This window comes from Oncorhynchus kisutch, linkage group LG30, assembly GCF_002021735.2.
Source record: "Oncorhynchus kisutch isolate 150728-3 linkage group LG30, Okis_V2, whole genome shotgun sequence".
Lineage (NCBI taxonomy): Eukaryota > Metazoa > Chordata > Actinopteri > Salmoniformes > Salmonidae > Oncorhynchus > Oncorhynchus kisutch.
In genome coordinates, this window is record NC_034203.2 from 23,299,690 (window position 1) to 23,321,150 (window position 21,461).

Here is a 21,461-nt window from a genome sequence, read left to right on the forward strand (position 1 = left end):
GGACGTTTTGCCACCGCCAATTTTGTCCAGGTAGTCGTGTAAACACTTAGTCAGGTAAATATATATATTAAGTTATTGTTTTTTTTCAAGATCACTAATTGGTTGTGAGAGTGATCCTGCTTGGGCTGAGTGTCTTCTCACCTTAACCCACCTACCCTGTGCTTTATAATCACTTTCTCATATGCACACAGCTGAGAGCCCATGCACCTGGTCCTCAGTGTGACTCTCACTGAGGACATCAATGGGTTTATCAGCGTCAGGGTTTACAACGTCAGGCAGGGCTAAAGGCTAGAGACATACCTCTGTGAATAACTGGATCGAGGCATGGGATGGCACTACTCGGAACCTACTACTACTAACACACTTATTTGCAACAGTTGGAAAACATATTGTAATTATGTTAAAGTTGGGTATGGCCTTATGCTAGATAGTTTAGATAAATGTTATAGTCCTTACTTGTGTATGTATGAAGACTTGATTTGCTGACTCCTGAATCTCACTGCACGTGATAAACTGAGGGTAGAGACAGTCTTTGGAGCCTTAAGCCGGGAGCCACAATGTGACAGCTAGCCAGCCAATAATACTGCATGTGGTCATTGATGAACCCAGGCTCTCTTTCTGGGCATTAAAGTGGGTAATTAAAATGAATGGTTAGGTGAGCTTGAAGATCGCATTGGTTTAATAATGATTTAATCAAGAAGGAATGCAGGGAGACAAAGACCTATTCAGTGACCATGACAACATTCGATGGTCTGTGCCACCTTATTGCCCATTTCCCAATCATTCAATTTCACTATACATTTCTAATCAAGGGAAGACAGACCAGTTGGATGTAAATTACAATCTTGATTATCCACTAAAATGCATAATCAACATCAACAATCACTATCATCACTATAGTTAGCATTCTCTAAGACCTATTAAGAAATGGTTCATCACGTTGTAGTCCAATGTGTTTTGATCCTGTTGTAAGGGGCAGTGTGCTCATTATTAAGGCTTGTCCTTCAACGTTAAGTCCCCTATCTTTCTCCAGGGGGAGGTTTGCCATAGTGAAGAGGTGTGTGGAGAAGAGCACAGGGATGGAGCACACAGCCATGTTCCTGAGGAAGAGGAGGAAAGGTCAGGACTGCAGAGCAAGGTCCCTCCTCCAGCTTTGCTCTGCTGAGAACAGTACGCAGAAAAGAAAAGTTATGAAAATGTATGCACTCACTTTTGTAAGTCTCTCTGGATAAGAGCATATGCTAAATTACTAAAATGTAAGAGCTGAGGAGTCAGCAACTTACAGAAAGAAAGTTGCCACTCACATTCCTAACGGTGAATACCCCAAGCCCCACTGCAGGGAATGGGGGATTTATTGTGCAGTGAGTTGGAAAAAACACCTGTCTCCCTCTGCCTGAGTAGGAGGGTAATCCAGCTAAACCTAAACCCTGCTCTAGCATCTGAAATGCCTCGCTGACTAGAGTAGAGCAGGCTAGAGGGATGGCAGAAACCTGCAGCTTCTTACTACCATTAGGACCAGCCTCTCATCTGCTAACTATATACACTAAAGTGACTAGTTTCATTATTAGTCCAATGACTTCAATATAAAGCTCAAGGCATTCCAGACATTGAATAGTTTGACGGTCACCATCTTAACATTGGTGAACTTTGCCTTGAACTTTCTTATTCATTTGAAACTGCATGTGCAATGATGCAATATGTTTGTTCACTGGCCCATTTTGGCTCTCACATGACTGTAGTCTAATTCCTGACATGTCTAATCAATGACTGCACAAGTCTAAGAGAGGATATTTGAAATGCTTATTGAAAATGGAATACCATCAGATGTGGGATTGTGGGTGAATATTTGTGTTAATAATTGTGTTGGGGCTGCTGTATGTCAACGGCAGTACTCATTCTGAGATATTTATAGTTCTGACCATATTACATTTAGTTTGTGTTACATTGTATTCATGTTTTCATCTCGATTTTGAAAGTGCCCAGTAAGTGATATCTTGGCTAGCTTGGCTAGTAGCTCTAATCTAGACAAATTGGAATGTGAGGGAACGTGACTTTGAAGCATCACTCTCTGCATTATTGAGTGGTCCGTCAGTGCACGGGAGAGAAAAACCAAACAGAAATGCTCTGAAAAATGGTCATCATTGTGAATTGAATTTATCTCATGGTTAGAGACATCTACAATACAATAGATAATGAGCATTTTCTCACTTCGGTAGTAAATAGCGCGGAACTACCTTTTGTCACATGTGCCAAATACAACAGTTGTATACTTTTACTGTGAAATGCTTACTTACGAGCCCTTTCCCAACAATGCAGCGTTAAAAGTAAGAAAATAACATTCAAAAATAATAACACAATTGACATCAATAACAAGGCTATATACAAGCAGTACCAGTACCGAGTCAATGTGCAGTGTAAAAGTGTGTGTGTGTGTGTTTTTGTTTCATTATCCTTGTGGGTACCAGAAGTCCTCAAAGGAAAATTCTGAGAAGTAGGGTCATTTCGCCAGTCCCCATGAGGAAAAATAATATTTTAGGCTCGGGTTCATTAAAACAAATGTGACCAATAAATTTGATTTGATTTAGGGTTACAATTAGGGTTAAGGTTGGGGGTTAGGTTTAGAAGTTAGGGTTAGGTATAGTGTTAGGCTTAGGGAAAATAGGATTTTGAAAGGGAACACATTTTTTGGTCGACACAAGGATAGAAAAACAAAACTGTGTGTGAGTGGCGTCAATATGCATGTGTGTGTGTTGGAGAGTTAGTGTAAGTATCTGTGAGTGTGTGGGTTGCAATAATAATTTAGACAGGTTACCTTGGCGTCCTTGGGCACAGGGACTATGGTGGTCTGCTTGAAACATGTAGGTATTACAGGCTGGGTCAGGGAGAGGTTGAAAATGTCAGTGAAGACACTTGCCAGTTGGTCGGCGCATGCTCCGAGTACATGTCCTGGTAATCCGTTTGGCCCACGGCCTTGTGAAGGTTAACCTGTTTGAAGGTCTTGGTGCTCTCATGCATGGTTCATATTTGCATGCCTCAAAATGGGAATAGAAGGTATTTATCTCGTCTGGGCAGTTTTGTAATCCGTGATAGTTTGCAGCGCTGCCAAATCCGACGAGCGTCAGAGCCGGCGTAGTTGGATCCAATCTTAGTCTTATATTGACGCTTTGCCCGTTCGATGGCTCGTCGGAGTTCGTAGCGGGACTTCTAATAAGCATCCAAATTAGTGTCCCGCTCCTTGAAAGCTGCAGCTCTAGCCTTTAGATCAGTGCAGATATTGCCTGTAATCCATGGCTTCTGATTGGGATACAGTGCATTCAGAAAGTATTCAGACCCCTTCCCCTTTTCCACATTTTGTTACATTACAGCCGTATTCTAAAATTGATTAAATAAATGTTTCCCTCAATCTACACACAATACCCCATAACGACAAAGCGAAAACAGGTGTTTGCAAATGTAGTAAAAAATAAATAAATTGAAATGCATGCTTATTTACATAAGTATTCAGACCCTTTGCTATGGGACTCGAAATTGAGCTCAGGTGCATCCTGTTTCCATTGATCATCCTTGAGTTGTTTCTACAACTTGATTGGAGTCCACCCGTGGTAAATTCAATTGATTAGACATTATTTGGAAAGGCACACACTTTTCTACATAAGGTCCTACAGTGACACCGTGCATGTCAGAGCAAAAACCAAGCAATGAGGGAGGTTGAAGGAATTGTCCAGAGTTCTGAGACAGGATTGTGTTGAGGCACAGATCTGTGGAAGGGTACCAAAACATTTCTGCAGAATTGAAGGTCCCCAAGAACACAGTGGCCTCCATTATTCTTAAATGGAAGATGTTTGGAACCACCAAGACTCTTCCTAGAGCTGGCCACCTGGCCAAACTGAGCAATCGGGGGAGAAGGCCCTTGGTCAGGGAGATGGCCACTCTGACAGTGCTCCAGAGTTCCTCTGTGGAGATGGGAGAACCTTCCAGAAGGACAACCATCTCTGTAGCACTCCACCAATCAGGCCTTTATGGTAGAGTGTCCAGACGGAAGCCACTCCTCAGTAAAAGGTACATGAAAGGTCGCTTAGAATTTGACAAAAGGTACCTAAAGGACTCTCAGACCATGAGAAAAAATATTCTATGGTCTGATGAAACCAAGATTGAGCTCTTTGGCCTGAATGCCAAGCATCACACCTGGAGGAGACCTGGCACCATCCATACGGTGAAGCATGGTGGTGGCAGCATCCTGCTATGGAGATTTTTTTCAGCGGCAGGGACTGGGAGATTAGTCAGGATTGAGAGAAAAATGAACAGAGCAAAGTACAGAGAGATCCTTGATGAAAACCTGCTCCAGAGCACTCAGGACCTCAGACTGGGGTGAAGGTTCACCTTCCAACAGGACAACGACCCTAAACACACAGCCAAGACAACGCAGGAGTGGCTTCAGGAGAAGTCTCTGAATGTCCTTGAGTAGCCCAGCCAGAGCCCGGACTTGAACCCGATTGAACAGCTCTGGAGACCTGAAAATGGCTGTGCAGAGACGCTCCCCATCCAACCTGACAGAACTTGAGAGAATCTGCAGTGAAGAATGGGAGAAACTCCCCAAATACAGGCGTGCCAAGCTTGTAGCATCATACCCAAGAAGACTCAAGGCTGTAATCGCTGCTTCAACAAAGTATTGAGTAAATGGTCTGAATACTTATGTAAATGTGATGATCCATTTACTTTTATACACTTGCAAAAATGTCTAAACTGTTTTTGCTTTGTCAATATGGGGTATTGTGGGTAGATTCAGGCTGTAACGTAACAAAATTTGGAAAAAGTCAACGGGTCTGAATACTTTCCGAATGCACTGTATATGTACGTTCACTGTGGGGATGACATCGTTGATGCAGTTATTAATGAAGCCGGTGACTAATGTGGTAAAGAGCTCAATGTTATCGGATGAATTTGGAACATATTCCAGTCTTTGCTAGCAAAACAGTCTGGTGGCTTAGCATCTGCTTTGTTGGACCACTTCTGTACCACACTGGTACTTCCTGCTTGTTTGAGTTTTTGCTTGTAAGCAGAAATCAGGAGGATAGAGTTATGGTCAGATTTGCTGAAGGGATGGCAGGGGAGAGCTTTGTATGCATTTCTGTGGCTGGAGTAAAAGTGGTCTAGAGTTTTGTCAACTCTGGTTGCACAGGTGACATGCTGGTAGAAATGGTGTAAAACTGATTTCAGTTTCCCTTCATTAAAATCACTGGCCACACAGCCTCAGGATGTGCATTTTCTTGTTTGTTTATGAGTTGATAGTAGTGGCTGCCTACACCATAGGATAATGCAAAACGATGATGCCCGACCCAGAGACTGTCTCAGGATGCGAAGGCCGTCTCCAAGCGATTCAGGTTTGAGGAGTCATTCAGCTCCCTACAGAAGATAATCTTCTGATAGATGGGTATGAGCACTTCTACTGTAGATGGACTCTTTACTGATTGTATATTGTTTACCACACCACACTGTCTGTACTCCACAAGCCAAACTATATCTCTGTTTGCCTGCATTGCATTTGAATGAATTAAACTCCTGACGTTGTTTGTTTGGTTCCATTCTTTCACTTTCTGTTTAATATTGTGGTTCATGTTTAGCTTGTTTGCCATTCTTTTCCTAATGTTCATACAGTATGTTCAGAATTCACAAGTACAATTTATTTTGCTATCATAACTTGTATAAAGCCATTTGACTGTTTATTTCCATGTTTATTTTCCACGATCTCATTTTCACTGTAAAATGTCACATCTGAATAAATCAATCTGAAAACATAAAACAATACCTCTTTGGGAGACAACATTTCTGGTTGTTCAGATACTGTACTGTACAACTGGAACCATTGCCTAAATGTTTCTCAAGTGCTGGATATTAAGATATGGCTTTGGACTAAGCAATTACCAGTGTTGGGGTGTACTGAACTAAATGTGGTTCAGTTAGTAATTAAACTACATTTTGCACATTGTGGTAGTGCAACTAAATTAAAAATATTTGTAGTGTTTTCAATAGTTAATTACTTTATTGCCATCTAGTGGTGTAGGTAACTAATGGAATGAAACACTACTTTTTTTGCAAAAATTAAATATGGGTGAAGTAGGCAAGAATTTCCTTAATTTTCAGACCTGGCTAATTCTCACCTGAAACAACATTTTTTTGTGTTTAATAGGATAAATTACACGTTCTGTTAACATCTTATTACAGAGTTATCTGTTCTTGCTATTTATATTCTATGACATTGCAGATTGAGTAATATAGTTTACTTAATGTAATTGGTGGCTGGTAAACTCTTTTCAGAGTAGCTTCCCCAACACTGCCAATTTACATTGTTAATCTGGAGAAATGTTCATCAGATGTATTGTATTATACTAGGAATATGTTGTTGTTTTTTACCACTGCATATGACACAATTGCTGCTCTGTTATTGTCCTTTCATTCTCACCAGTAGGATGAACATTTTGCTCAGGACTGCGCTGAGCAAAATGAATATGCATGACATTTTATGGACGTAGCACTTTTTTCATTTTCCCTGTATGTAAATGTTATGTACACAGTAGCTTGTGTATGCCCTTTTGTCTAAATAAGTGTCCAGCACTGCACTCTGGTGCTTTTTTCAAATATGACTATGACACTTCAATTCATAAAGCTATGGCGACACCATGCCTGATGACATGGGGACAATTGTAGCAGTTCTACCTTCATCACACTGTAGTTTTGGTGACTGGTGAGCAGATCAGGAGGACCAGTTGCCTGTCTCAAGTCCTTCTGTCTTATTCGGCGGTGGTGTGAATGTGAGAAGGTCAATACGCTGACCCTCTCTAAGCTGCAGCACTGCCTGCGTTAAATTCCACCTAGTGGCGCCAGGGAAAGAGAGAAGGGTACTTACCTTATGATGAACAACAGCATTCAATTGCATTATATGGATCAATCAATTTCCTCTAATTTCCTCTGTATTTATATAGAATAATATTGATGAAGAGTACCTACCCAAGTGTTTGGGGGTCTCTTACTGAGGATGTGTAGAGGTAGCCACCATCTTTAGATCCTGTCACTGGGATTTTGATCTGAAACATAAAAAGTCATATTAATATCTTGCACACAGTGATGGATAATGGTAATGCTGGTGATGCTCCTAGTTGGTTCCCATACAGGAGGAATGACCCCCAGAGAGCTACCTCAGCCGTGTAAGGTTCCACCCGGTTGTGTCGGTCAGACAGGTGGATGTTGTGGACCTTCAGGGGTGGTGCTCCCAGACTGTCCATGGCTGTCTGGTTAGCTTTCAGCTGCTCCAGGGCTAGACGGTGGTAGTCCGACCGTGAGAAGTTCTCTAGCAAAGAAAACAAAGAGTGGCAGGCAGAAATACTTACATGAGCACATTTAGCTTTCATTCACTTTCTTACGTACATTCACTCTCTAACATTAAAGAACCATGAATTATCCATGGCAACACTTACACTGAGTGATACGTACTTTGCAGAAGGTAATACATTGTGCCGCATCCAGCACCAGTCAACAAGGTGGTGTAGATGGCCATCTGCTGGAGTTTGCTTGTGGAGACCCTCATGATTGTTGCTTAGAGTAGCAAACTCACAGTACCAGTGACAAGAATATCCTGGGGAGTGGACTGTTTGATGACAGACATACAAGTTATAAAGACGTTCTCCAAAATGTACAAATTCCACAAAACCATCCAACATTTCATCAGAATCTTTGAGTCAAAAGGAGCATACATTCAGATAATTTGCACAATTGATCATCCAACTCATGAAATTATCATATTTCTATTGGATCTGTTACTCTTTATTGTCGTCTTTATCAAATCTGTTTTGTTAAAGGGATAGTTCACCCAAATTACATTGGTTTCCTTACCTTGTAAGCAGTCTATGGACAGCAGTCCATGCTTTGGTTTTGTTTACTTGGCCACTGTTTTAAATGCTAGCTTTTTAGCATGTTTGGCACAAATCCAATGCAAATCAATGGTATCTATATTAACATTTCTGTGCTTCATGTCCACATCATCTGTAAGTAACTTCATTGAGTTACACAATACATTTTTGTTGATACTTTAGTATGATTTTGACATGAAGCACAGATTAAATCAAAGCATGGATTTGTGTCCTACCTTGTCCATAGACTGCTTACAGGGCAAGGAAACCAATATATATCTTTCTAATTAGGGTGAACTATCCCTTTAAAGCTAAGATCTTTAGTTGAAACAATAACAAAGGGTCGCCCCGCCTGTGTTTTAGTAAAAAGCTGAGTGATGTGCCTGTAGAAATGTAACTACTCTCAAATGTATAGACATAGCTATGGATGCAAGGACTAACCATCCATGATAAACATAATTATAGATTTAACAATGTTTTGAGGCTATACAGTGTTGACATTTACATTGCTTGCAATCATTAGGCCTAAAACAAGCTTATATTTTAAGTTCTGATGGGGTACGACCATTAAGTAAGCTCATGAGGCATTTATTAGTCATATTCCTCAATAATCAATAGCCTTATTATTAAGTACAAAAATGGATGTATCAACTAAGGATTCTAATTTTAAGGGTAGGTCAGACATTAAAATGACAATTTCCTCTTTTACTGACCACATTCTGTGTGACTGGGTGCAGTAGGCCTATAATTGTACAATGAAAGAACGAGGTTTGGGTAGGGCATTATTTATATATATTTAAAAAAGTAGACAGGGAGAGAGTAACAGTCCAGTGTCTTGGAGCAGAGAAAGCCAAGACAAGACTACTTAAAACACAAGACTACCCTGAGAACCCACTTAAGACCTGTACACAGGTACAAATTTGCACACAATACAGTGCCTATAGAAAGTCTACACCCCCTTGAGCTGTTTTCACATTTTTCTGCCTTTAATGAAATCTAAAAAGGGATTACATTCGATCTTTTTCCTACAGGTCTACACAACCTGCTCCACATTTTCAAAGTAAAAGAAAGTTATGAAAAATGTTCCCCAGTTCCTGCCTGTGACAAGCTTATCCACAACAATACTTAAAAATACATAGGGATCAACAACTTTGCATTAACTCCATATTACTGGCCTGTATGACAAAGTGAAAAGAAAGACGCCTGTGCATCTTACATTACAAAGATATTCATGCCAAAGACACACCAGAATGGCTTTCCAATAGGTGTTGTGTGTTCCTGGGTGGTCTAGTCTCAATACTGACTTAAATTTTCTTGAAAATAAAGAACAAGGTTTGAATATTGCCGTCCATCAATGATTCCCAACCAAATTGAATGAGCTTGAGCAATTTTGACAAAAACAATGGATATATGTCACCCTATGAGTTGTGCAAAGTTGGTGGAATTTTTATAAAAAATATTCACAGCTGTGACAGCTGCCAAAGGTGCTTCCACCAAGTACTAACTTAGGGGGGGTAGAGACTTATCCAATTTGGAAAATGTTCTATGACTTTCTATCACTTTGAAAATGTAGAGTAGAGTAGGTTGTGTAGATCTGTATGAAAACAAATGTAACGTAATCCTTTTTAGATTTAATTTTCTGACAGCAAAACGTAAACAGTTCAAGAGTGTAGACTTTCTATAGGCACTGTATTTCTTAAAATGATCCCCTACAGTATATTCATATTAGTGTCAATCTATACTGATCAAAAATAGAAATGCAACTTATAAAGAGTTGGTTCCAGGTTTCATGAGTTTACATCCTGTTAGTAAGCATTTCTCCTTTTCCAAGATACTCCATCCACCTGACAGGTGTGGCATATCAATAAGCTTAATGAAACATGATTATTATCCTTATATGAACTGTAACTCGGTAAAATCTTTGAAATTGTTGCGTTACAATTTTTGTTCAGTAACGTTATAGGTTAGGCTATAGGTATTCAAAGGGTATTCTAGGGTATTCAAAGTGTAATTAGTATTTTGGGGGTAAGCGCAACCAAGGATAGCACTGTAGCGCAGCCTTGGAAATTCATTCAAGCAAAACGTTCTTGTAGTCTGGTGTCGGCATTTCGTACGAATACTTTTACGACCAAATTAAATTAAGAGGAAAATGCAATACTCTAAAAATATAATTCAGAATGTCATCTACAACAACAGTTCAATTAGAGACTGAACTGAGGACATTCATGCTGTATTTATGGGAGTCGCCATATTGCTGCCTAAATCTAACCTAAAGCTGGCTTGAGCTGAAACCAGTCATTGGCTGAAACACATCCATACATTTTAAAATACATGTAAACGTTATGTAGTAAATGAACGAAAAGATAATAATTACCTAATGTCGTAATTTGTTTTTATAACAAAAAGTACAACCACATAAGAGGCGAGACGTCCATATCACGTGATGAGACTCACGTTCTATGCACACGTCACACGCAAGCTGTCTTGAAAAAAAAATGTGTTATGAAAGTTGTTACACAGTTATATCACAGCGACAAGAGCTCGACAGTAGCATTTTATTCACATAAGCGAGTCATCTGCGTCAACTTACTGTCGTCGAGGGCAATACAGAAAGTAGGTAAGGACATCATGCTTGTATGTAAACCAGTTTTAATTAGTGCTGAATGCGGAACTCATTCAACAAGGACAGCATTGCAGCATTGTTTCCAGGAAATTCGTGAAGTTGTACGTGTGTTACTGTATTTGTTCTTGATGTCATGCAGAACATAGGCTTACCATTTTCATGTCAATTATGAAATTCCTTGTCTAATTTTTAAGTTACTTGTGTAAATCAATGGAGACTTCGAATGTTCCTATTATTTGTAATGATTTGCATTTGTAATTTGTAATGATCAGCACCCCACCCTAGTTCTAGTTTATATATCTGTAATATGGATACCTTGAGATGTATATAGCTATCGCGGGGTCGCGGGGCATCCCACCATGATAGCTAACGTTAGTGTACTCATTATTACACTGCACCATTTTAGGTCTGATAGGAAGGAAGCCTTTATTAACTGTGCACATTGCACAAAGACCCAAGATAAGTCCTGGACATACAGTACATTCGGAAAGTTTTCGGGCCCCTCGACTTTTTCTACATTTTGTTAAGTTGCATCCTTATCCTAAAATGGATTAAATACATTTCCCCTCATCGATCTACACACAATACCCCATAATGACCAAGTGAAAACAGGTTTCTAGAAATGTTTGCAAATGTATTCACACACACACACAAAAAAACGTATTTACATAGGTATTTAGACCCTTTGCTATGAGACTCAATTGAACTCAGGTGCATCCCTTTTACATTGATCATCCTTGAGATGTTTCTACAACTTGATTAGAGTCCACCTGTGGTAAATTCATTTGAATGGACATGATTTCAAAAGGCACACACCTGTCTATATAAGGTCCCACAGTTGACCGTGCATGCCAGAGAAAAACCCAAGCCATGAGGTTGAATGAAGGAATTGTCCGTAGAGCTCCGAGACAGGATTGTGTCGAGATACAGATCTAGGGAAGGGTACCAAAACATTTCTTCCGCATTGAAGGTCCCCAAGAACACAGTGGTCTCCATCATTCTTAAAGGGAAGAAGTTTGGAACCACCAAGACTTCCTAGAGCTGACCAGAAGGGCCTTGGTCAGGGAGGTGACCAAGACCCCGATGGTCACTCTGACAGAGCTCCAGAGTACCTTTGTGGCGATGGGAGAACCTTCCAGAAGGACAACCATCTCTGCTGCACTCTACCAATCAGGCCTTTATGGTAGAGTGTCCAGACGGAAGCCACTCCTCAGTAAAAGGCACATGACAGCGCACTTGGAGTTTGCCAAAAGGCACCTAAAGGTGATTCTCTGGTCTCATGAAACCAATAACTATTTGGCCTGAATGCCATAACGCTTGAATGCCAAGGGTTATGTCTGGAGGACACCTGGCACCATCCCTATGGTGAAGCATGGTGGTGGCAGCGTCATGCTCTGGGAATGTTTTTCAGCGACAGGGACTGGGAGACTAGTCTGGATCAAGGGAAAGATGAACGGTGCAAAGTACAGAGAGATCCTTGATCCCTGCTCCAGAGCGCTCAGGACCTCAGACTGGGATGAAGGTTCATCTTCCAACAGGACAACGACCCTAAGCACACAGCCAAGACAACGCAGGAGTGTATTCGGGACAAGTCCCTGAACAGGTCCCTGACTTGAACCAGATTGAACATCTCTGGAGAACCTGAAAATAGCTGTGCAGCGACGCTCCCCATCCAACCTGACAGAGCTTGAGCGATGGGAACAAATTCCCCAAATACAGGTGTGCCATACCCAAGAAGACTCAGGCTGTACTCGCTGCCAAAGGTGCTTTAACAAAGTACTGCGTAAAGGGTCTGAATACTTATGTAAATGTGATATTTCAGTTCTGTATTTAATACATTTGCTAACATTTCTAAACCTGTTTTCACTTTATCATTATGGGGCCACTGTGTTCTTGGGGACCTTCAATGCTGCAGAAATGTTCTGACATTACACAATCCTACCTCGGGGCTCTACGGACAATTCCTTCGACCTCATGGCTTGGTTTTTGCACATATGTGCACTGTCAACTGTGGGACCTTATATAGACAGGTGTGTGCCTTTCCAAATGATTTCCAATCAATCGAATTTACCACAGGTGGACTCCAAGTTCTAGAAACATCTCAACAATGATCAATGGAAACAGGAAGCACTTGAGCTCAATTTCGAGTCTCATAGCAAAGGGTCTGAATACTTATGTAAATAAGGTTTTTTATTTTTAATACATTTGCAAACATTTCTAAACACCTATAATGTAACAAAATTAGGAAAAGTAAAATGGTCTGAATACTTTCCGAATGCACTGTAGGTTGGCTTTGACAGAATTGAAAGGAGCAAGACACTGGTTTCTTTCCAACCATTTCCTTCCCAACTCCCTGTTCATCTCTGCTGTCAGACATGTTTGGTTCAGTAGTGGTGGGCATCGGGACAGCAGGCTTTGTGAGGATCAGGGACATGCTAGCCCCTCTGCCTTCCAGTGCAGCAGAGAAGCTCAGTGTCAAAGGCTTCATTTCCAGGTGAGGCACCAAGACATCTCATTGTTTGCTGACAGTAAAAAAGCACGAGAAAAACAATGGTTGCAATATACGAAATAAATAGAAACCTTGTGCACAGCAGTGTATCCAGGTGCTGGTTTTGGCAGGAATAACTATTATTAACTTCTTGGCGCACCCATCCCTTTAGCGGGATCATTTTCGTCAACATCCGCTGAATTGCAGCTCAGCTTAGCTTGTTTTTTTAAATTTTATTTTATTTAAAAATATTAATATTTTACCCCTTTTTCTCCCCAATTTCGTGGTATCCAATTGTTGTAGTAGCTACTATCTTGTCTCATCGCTACAACTCCCGTACGGGCTCGGGAGAGACGAAGCTTGAAAGTCATGCGTCCTCCGATACACAACCCAACCAAGCCGCACTGCTTCTTAACACAGCGCGCATCCAACCCGGAAGCCAGCCGCACCAATGTGTCGGAGGAAACACCGTGCACCTGGCCACCTTGGTTAGCGCGCACTGTGCCCGGCCCGCCACAGGAGTCGCTGGTGCACGATGAGACAAGGACACCCCTACCGACCAAGCCCTCCCTAACCCGGACGATGCTAGGTCAATTGTGCGTCGCCCCATGGACCTCCTGGTCGCGGCCGGTTACGACAGAGCCTGGGCGCGAACCCAGGGACTCTGATGGCACAGCTGGCGCTGCAGTACCAGCTTAGCTTGTTGTTAATCCACCTGGCGTGTCAGATTTCTAAAAAGCTTTACAGCAAATGCTATCCAAGCGTTTATGTTAGGACCTCTCTCTCAGCAGACAAAACATTACAAACAGCTAGCAGCAAAGTAGAATGGTCACGAAAGTCAGAAAAGCAATAAAATGAATCGCTTACCTTTGATGATCTTCGGATGTTTGCACTCATGAGACTCCCAGTTACACAATAAATGTTCCTTTTGTTCGATAAAGATTATTTTTATATCCAAAAACCTCCATTTGGTTGGCGTGTTTTGTTTAGAAATCTACAGGCTCGTGCATGTCATGACCGGCAGATGAAAATTCCAAATACTATCCGTAAAGTTCGTAGAAACATTTTAAATGTTTTTTTATAATCAATCCTCAGGTTGTTTTTACAATAAATAATCAATAATATTTCAACCGGACCGTAGCTTTTTCAATAGGAGAGAGAGAGAAAATGTCTGCTCCAAGCTGTCCATGTCTCAAGGCTTAAAAATCCTTATTTAACGTGTCTTCCCCCACTTTCATCTACACTGATTGAAGTGTATTTAACAAGTGATATGAATAAGGGATCAAAGCTAGCTTTCACCTTCATTCACCTGGTCAGTCTGTCATGGAAAGAGCAGGGGTTCTTAATGTTTTGTACACTCAGTGTATATTTGCAGTGCAATGACCTTTGTTGCACTGAAAATATGAAATAAATAAGCACTGAAGTCAAGGTCAGTCACCTGTCATTTTTCACTGTGCGCTTTTTAACTTTTGTAATACTTCAATATTGTAGAGTGAAGCGATTAAAATCATATTACGTGATCTTGTTTAATGGTGATATATAATCACTGACCTGTCCTGTACTCGATCATAGAGGCAGCAGCTGGGATGTGTGGATGACCATGTTGCCTGGGTCGTGCACACTAGCAAACCTTTACACAACGGAACAATTCAACTGGGCTCTTGACAAGTTCATGTTTTTTCAAATCACTTTCCCCCTACTGAATACAACTCTAGTGCTGTCTTTCCATAGGAGGACCCTAGAGGAGCAGCAGGGAGTGAAACAGATCACTATCGAGGATGCCCTGAGGAGAGATGACATAAAGGTGGCCTTCGTCTGCACTGAAAACGCTGTGCATGAGGAAAACATCAGGTAAAACTCTCTCACTGACCCCATGTCTCTGACGGTCCTCTGTGGTAGTTGTTTAGTTATCCCGTCATCAGTTTTGTTTCTGTCTGAAGTGCTCTTACACAACAGAGCTATAGTTTCACCATGTTACAAATCACCACTAGGAGTCAGCACTGGAACACGTGTCAAGCTTCAGTACACTGTTGCTTTTCTTTCTCAGTCCACTGAGGCTCAGTCTGTAGGTTAATTAACCATTCATTGAGCCTGGTCCATTTACCAGGCCCTCAGACAAACTGTCTAACAGTTGTAGTTTATAAGCTATATATTATACAACGTTGGGACACACAGTAACACGACAGTTTAGCAAGTTGTTCAAGATATCGTCCTTGACCCTCATAGGTGCTTCATTGTAAATCGATCAGGTAACATCTGAGGAGGTTCCGGAGCTGTATCAACAAATGTCGCCCGGGGGGCTCCTCTGGCATTCACATTATCCTGAGCAGTCTCCTCCCTCTCCCACAGCTGATTACAATATGTGTAGCTGTTTGATGTCTACCTCTCAAACCCTGGAGAGCATGACCAAGGCTACTGCTCTCTAAGGGCCCTCATTATGACTGCAAACTGTAGCGAAAACACACTCTTAAATTATGCTTTCTACTCTCCCTCTCACTGCTAAATGTTAGGAGTGTACAGAGCGGCTTAGACAGGCTGTTAAAGAATGGAGAGTTATTTTAGGCTGGTTAATGAGGGGTGTTGAGAACATAGTCATCATGTTTCACTGCTAGACAGTTCCAGGCTAACAGTCTAAATGGAACAGCAGGTACTGCCCTTCATACTGTAAAGGAAACGAAAAGTAAAGGGGGGGGTGGGGGGGGAGCCCTGAAAGAGTGGTCAATGTGAAGTTTTCCAAACTCTGAACACCCTGGGTTATTGAAACATTGACCAACGGCTCTTACTGGGAAGTTTGGGATATTAAGTTACATTTGAGTTGTGCATCTCCCTAGTACAGAAGTATTTTTAAATCATCTTCATAATTTTTACTAATGTTCTGTTGAAGCAAGGTCTCATTGACACCCTTCTTGGCTAAAACAAACTCAATTATCCTATACTATTTTGCATGTTCTAACGGAGCACAGGACATTTCTGGAAGCTGGGAAGCATGTCTGTGTGGAATATCCTATGGCCATGACATACAAGACTGCCGTGGACCTCTGGGACCTGGCTCAGGAAAAAGGTGAGCTGGACATAATCATTGGGAGAGATTTATTTTGGTTAATTCGAAGTGTATAGAGAAGACATGGTGAAGTATTGATGACATTATGGGGATGATGTAGTACACGCGTATCTTAACTAGTATTGATCACCTATGTATTTAATGTTCTATGTCTACTATGTACCTAGGAGTGGTCCTGCATGAGGAGCACATAGAACTCTTGACAGCCGACTTTAAGCAGCTGAAGAAGGACATAGCAGGGAAAAAGCTGGAGGAAGGATCCCTTCACTTCACAGGTGAGAGACAGACTGGGACAGGGAGTAAAGCACAAATACACAAAAATCCCAGCACCACTGATGCATCACCTCAAATACAACACTGATACATCACCTAAAATACAATACTTGTTACAGAAAATAACTGCATAACATGTATCAATTTGATGTACATCGTCCAGGTCACAGGGTTCGGAATGAATATTTCATTCCAGAGCCTTTGATATAGTATAGCTCCCATCAAAGTGACTTGTAAAATGTTGTTTTCTCAGTCTCCACAGTACACCCATTTAGGTTGATGTGAAAGAGAGCCAGCCTGTGGAGTGAGGCAGGCAGACAGATCTCTGGTGTGAATTACGGCAGGGTGTTATTGATGAAGTCTAGAGGTGCATGTCAAACAGCACCCTATTCCCTACATAGTGCACTATTGTCATTGGTAGTGTACTACATAGCGAATGGGGTGCCATTTGGGATGCGGACTAGCTCTGTTCTATTCATCAGAGCACTGCTGGGGAACAAGTTAGTTAATGCATATGAATGGGCTTCTCCTAAAGCAGCCGTGACTGAATAATAAATCATAGTTCTCAACTTGTAACGCTCCACACAACCTCAGATGACAGACAATATTTTATAGCGGCTGACTTTTGACTAAGAATCGTAGCGGAGAGCGAGTGGAAGAGCCAGAGGGAGTAGTGTCTGACATTTGAGTCAGGGCAGTTTTAGGAGTTGGACTGTAGGAGGCAGCAAGCACCAAATGAAATATAACTGTATCTGTTGGGAAATTCACTTCAATGGTTCATGTTCATTTGATGCTTTATGGTGTTATATATATATATATATATGCGCACCACAACATACTGTAATGTGATGAGTACAAAATCAATGCAAAATGTGTGCTAACCAGTCCTAAATGTAACCAGATGATGATTGACAATGAGCCAATGGATTACATGTCCCTTTACAACTACTTCTGACTGTAGTGTTCCTATGTGTCGTCTGATAGGAGGTCCTCTGAAGCCGGGATTTGGGTTTCCAGCTTTCAGTGGCATCGCCCGGCTTACCTGGCTGGTGGATCTGTTTGGAGAGCTGTCTGTCACCGCTGCCAGCATGGAGGAAGACCAGGAGAACAAGTACATGAAGATGACCACTCAACTCATGACTAAAGAGCAGAAGTATGTACTGTACATTAGAATCAAGTAATAATATCAGATAACGTGTCCTTCACAACACCTCAAACCTAGCTACTCGGCCAGCCTCAAACATAATTGCCTTTATTACATCTAAAGAAAATACTGGTAGTCCAGCCCTGAAACTTTGGGTTAACTATAACCTCCTTGTAACATCTTATGGTTTTAATACAGGCCTCTCACATGGATTGAGGAGCGGGGTCCTGGCCTGCCCAGAGTGAAGAATATCAACTTCCGCTTTGACTCATGCACCATGACCCAGCTTCCCCCGGCTGCCAGGGAGCCGGTGGGTCTGTTCATGCAGGACCTGGTGCTCTTCAGTCAGAAGCTTCTGGGCCAGGTCCCCCGTGACCAGCTCCATGCCGAGCGCCACAGGGTCCTCCACTGTCTGGAGCTGGCCGACCGCATCCAGCAGCTGAGCCAGCAAGGCCAGGGATCAGCCCAGGACGCCTAGAGACACAGTGGGGTCCCAGCCTACCGGGGGGCCCCAGCAAAGTTACAGTAACTTTTCCAAAATTCCCAGGTTTTCTAGAAATTATGTTTTTTTTTCTTCTCAGCCTACTGGTAGATGTCCAAGCGCACAAAATCAGGCCATAAATAAGCCTTCTACAGTACAGCTACTGTAACCTGCTGTACTACTGACAGACGCACTCGTAATGTCTTTGCAATGTTAAGGGATTTTATTCATAAATGAGGGAAAGGAGATGTGCGATGCCTTTCAGAAACAGATAGGTCTCTAAGGCATGTCAGCTTATTATATTAGGGTTAGGCTGTTACTCACAACAGACCTCATATGTACTACATCTTCACATTGATGAAAGGTCCATTAATAGTTTGATGTTTGCATTGTGTCACTTATTCAAGTTAATCTACATTACATTTACTATAACATTCTGGTGGTTGAACACAGCTCATGATGCTTTAGCATGAGCTGGTGGTGCTTTTATATGTTCATTACTTATTTATCTTATGACATTTATTGACTTATGTTGTTTAGCTACCGTGCACTCAGAAGTGGAAGCAAAACAGTGTCATACTGATCCTTGCATGTTCAAATCATTCACTCTCTACAATAGGTGTTTGCCTGATACCTCAGCTAAATATTGCACGGATGAATATTTCGATAGCTCTGGCAGGTGAAAGTGTGTTATTTACACTGCAACTTCAGTTGTCAAAATGTTGTTAGACTGCAATTGGCACATCTGTTTTAAAGTATTATTTGCTTAATGTTCATCCCTTGGAGAGGGAGTGTATTGTCATGTGTTGACAAATTGACAGTGTTGCTTTATTCTATTTATTCAACCATAAAGCACCATTTTCATTTACAAAGACGTGACGCCACGGCTGAAAACACTTCCCTGGTGTTAGCACTAAATAAATCACTCTTGTGATTGTTCTTGCAACACGCTTCCCTTCCCCTTTTCTCTCTGTTTCAAAACTACTTTGCATGGCTGATGGTGATGAAACTTAAAAACACAAAAAAAGATTAGGTGAAAACTTGAACTGTACACTCCAAAAAGTCTTAAAGTTGCAATTCGATGGTAGAATAAGTCCTCCTGTTCTTTGTCTCCCCAGTGACTATCCCTCTGAATGGGGCCACAACAGAAACCAGTATTTCAATGGTCTCCAAATTAGTGTTGTATTTAATTCCGGGATGCTGACAGACTGAATTGGTGCCTTATTGGCCTGCTCAGTTCTCTCCATTGTTAACATCCATGTCAGTCCCATCTAATGATATCTATGGTTCCATCAAGTGGTTTGGACACTTAACTGGGTGTCACTGTAGTGTTATTAGCAGTTTATAGGGAGAGGAAATAACATTTCTTTATCAGTTGAGGAGGGAGAATTGTACTGTTATATTGGATTATAATGCCTGAATGTTTACATGTTTTGAGTGTATTGTAATGGTATAGTTTGCAATAAGATTCATAATTTGCTGGTATCCATATTAATAAAGTGTGCCTGATTGATCATCTTCCTGTATGATTCTGGCTTTTCATCCTTGATGAAATAGTCACCGTGTGTCATAATAGTACATGGTACTTAATAGAGCGCTTTTCAAGGACCCAAAGTCACTACAAAAACAGGAGTCAAAACATCAGACTAAACAAGAAGATGAATAAAGAGAGGGGTGGGCTCAAGAAAGGGATAGAGTGTGATGTAGGGTTGGGATTTGGATACGAACACGGTTTAGGGTAAGGCTTTGGGTTAGGTGCTGCTCAGTATGGTGAAGAGAGTAGTGTGTTTCTTTGTGTGTGTGGGGGTGATTAAGGATAGGCTTTGTCAAAGCGGTGGGGCTTCGGGATGGACTGAAAGATGGTGATGGACTTAGAACCACAGATGAGGGAGGAGCGACCCTGGAGAAGGCCCTGCCGCCCAAGCTTTGCCATGGGGATGACAAGGTGGCCTGCTGTGATTCACACAGGAGTGCACATGTAGGTTGGTAGGGGAGAATCAAATCAAATGTTATTTGTCACATACACATGGTTAGCCGATGTTAATGGGAGTGTAGCGAAATGCTTGTGCTTCTAGTTACGACCATGCAGTAATATCTAACAAGTAATCTAACCTAACAATTTCACAACAACTATATTATACACACAAGTGTAAAGGAATTAATACGAATATGTACATAAAAATATATGAATGAGTGATGGCCAAACGGCATAGGCAAGATGCAGTAGATGGTATAGCGTACAGTATATACATATGAGATGAGTAATGTAGGGTATGTAAACATATAAAGTGGCATTATATAAAGTGGCTAGTGATACATTTATTACATAAATTTTTCCATTATTAAAGTGGCTAGAGTTGAGTCAGTATGTTGGCAGCAGCCACTCAATGTTAGTGATGGCTGTTTAACAGTCTGATGGCCTTGAAATAGAAGCTGTTTTTCAGTCTCTCAGTCCCTGCTTTGATGCACCTGTACTGACCTCGCCTTCTGGATGATAGCGGGGTGAACAGGCCGTGGCTCGTTTGGTTGTTGTCCTTGATGATATTTTTGGCCTTCCTGTGACATCGGGTGGTGTAGGTGTCCTGGAGGGCAGGTAGTTTGCCCCTTGTGATGCGTTGTGCAGACCTCACTTCCCTCTGGAGAGCCTTACGGTTATCATCGGAGCAGCTGCCTTACCAGGCGGTGATACAGCCCGACAGGATGCTCTCGATTGTGCATCTGTAAAGGTTTGTGAGTGTTTTTGGTGACAAGCCAAATTCTTCAGCCTCCTGAGGTTGAAGAGGCACTGCTGTGCCTTCTTCACCATGGTGTCTGTGTGGGTGGACCATTTCAGTTTGTCCGTGATGTGTACACCGAGGAACTTAAAACTATCCACCCTCTCCATTACTGTCCCGTCAATGTAGATAGGGGGCTGCTCCCTCTGCTGTTTCCTGAAGCCCACAATCATCTCCTTTGTTTTGTTGACGTTGAGTGTGAGGTTATTTTCCTGACACCACACTCCGAGGGCCTCACCTCCTCCCTGTAGGCCGTCTCATTGTTGTTGGTAATCAAGCCTACCACTGTAGTGTCGTCTGCAAACTTGATGATTGAGTTGGAGGCGTGCATGGCCACGCAGTCGTGGGTGAACAGGGAGTCAGGTAGGTTTGAGGTGATATGGTCCTTGACTAGTCTCTCAGAGCACTTCATGATGACGGAAGTGAGTGCTACAGGGCGGTAGTCATTTAGCTCAGTTACCTTAGCTTTCTTGGGAACAGGAATAATGGTGGCCCTCCTGAAGCATGTGGGAACAACAGACTGGAATAAGGATTGATTGAATATGTCCGTAAACACACCAGCCAGCTGGTCTGCGCATGCTCTGAGGACGCGAGTGGGGATGCCGTCTGGGCCTGCAGCCTTGCGAGGGTTAGAAGGTCTGAGAAGGTTTTGTATTTATTATGGATCCCCATTAGCTGCTGCCTTAGTAGTTTAAACAGACAGCTCGGTGCAT

The 21,461-nt window shown here is 41.9% G+C and overlaps 2 protein-coding genes across 10 annotated transcripts in view; one reads left to right on the forward strand and one right to left on the reverse strand.

The window, feature by feature from the left end:
- Positions 1-10,384, reverse strand: part of coa1 (cytochrome C oxidase assembly factor 1) — a 22,455-nt gene extending 12,071 nt beyond the window's left edge. The window contains exons 1-6 of one of the 7 annotated variants that reach the window (XM_020466997.2): positions 10,279-10,384; positions 7,489-7,642; positions 7,194-7,345; positions 7,006-7,082; positions 6,715-6,869; positions 657-1,100 (exon numbers count right to left, since the gene is read on the reverse strand). In XM_020466997.2, the coding sequence (XP_020322586.1) occupies positions 6,752-6,869; positions 7,006-7,082; positions 7,194-7,345; positions 7,489-7,582 (441 nt within the window). In that variant the 5' untranslated portion in view covers positions 7,583-7,642; positions 10,279-10,384 and the 3' untranslated portion in view covers positions 657-1,100; positions 6,715-6,751. Of the gene's footprint in view, positions 1-656; positions 1,162-2,294; positions 6,870-7,005; positions 7,083-7,193; positions 7,346-7,472; positions 7,643-10,278 lie in introns of those variants that run through there. The other 6 variants (XM_031810818.1, XR_004206430.1, XR_004206429.1 and 3 more) reach the window with 6 other exon arrangements.
- blvra (biliverdin reductase A) lies at positions 10,352-19,492 on the forward strand. Of its 3 annotated transcripts, none has more exons than XM_020466993.2 (7): positions 10,352-10,521; positions 12,901-13,021; positions 14,747-14,866; positions 15,979-16,076; positions 16,244-16,351; positions 17,334-17,502; positions 17,692-19,492. In XM_020466993.2, the coding sequence occupies exons 1-7, from the start codon at positions 10,407-10,409 to the stop codon at positions 17,969-17,971; spliced, it is 1,011 nt and encodes a 336-aa protein (XP_020322582.1). In that variant the 5' UTR covers positions 10,352-10,406; the 3' UTR covers positions 17,972-19,492. The 3 variants fall into 3 exon arrangements, with proteins under 3 accessions (XP_020322582.1, XP_020322583.1, XP_031666676.1); XM_020466994.2 differs by having other exon boundaries at positions 10,380-10,517; XM_031810816.1 differs by having other exon boundaries at positions 10,386-10,517; positions 12,901-14,866.
- The last annotated feature ends 1,969 nt before the right edge of the window (positions 19,493-21,461 follow it).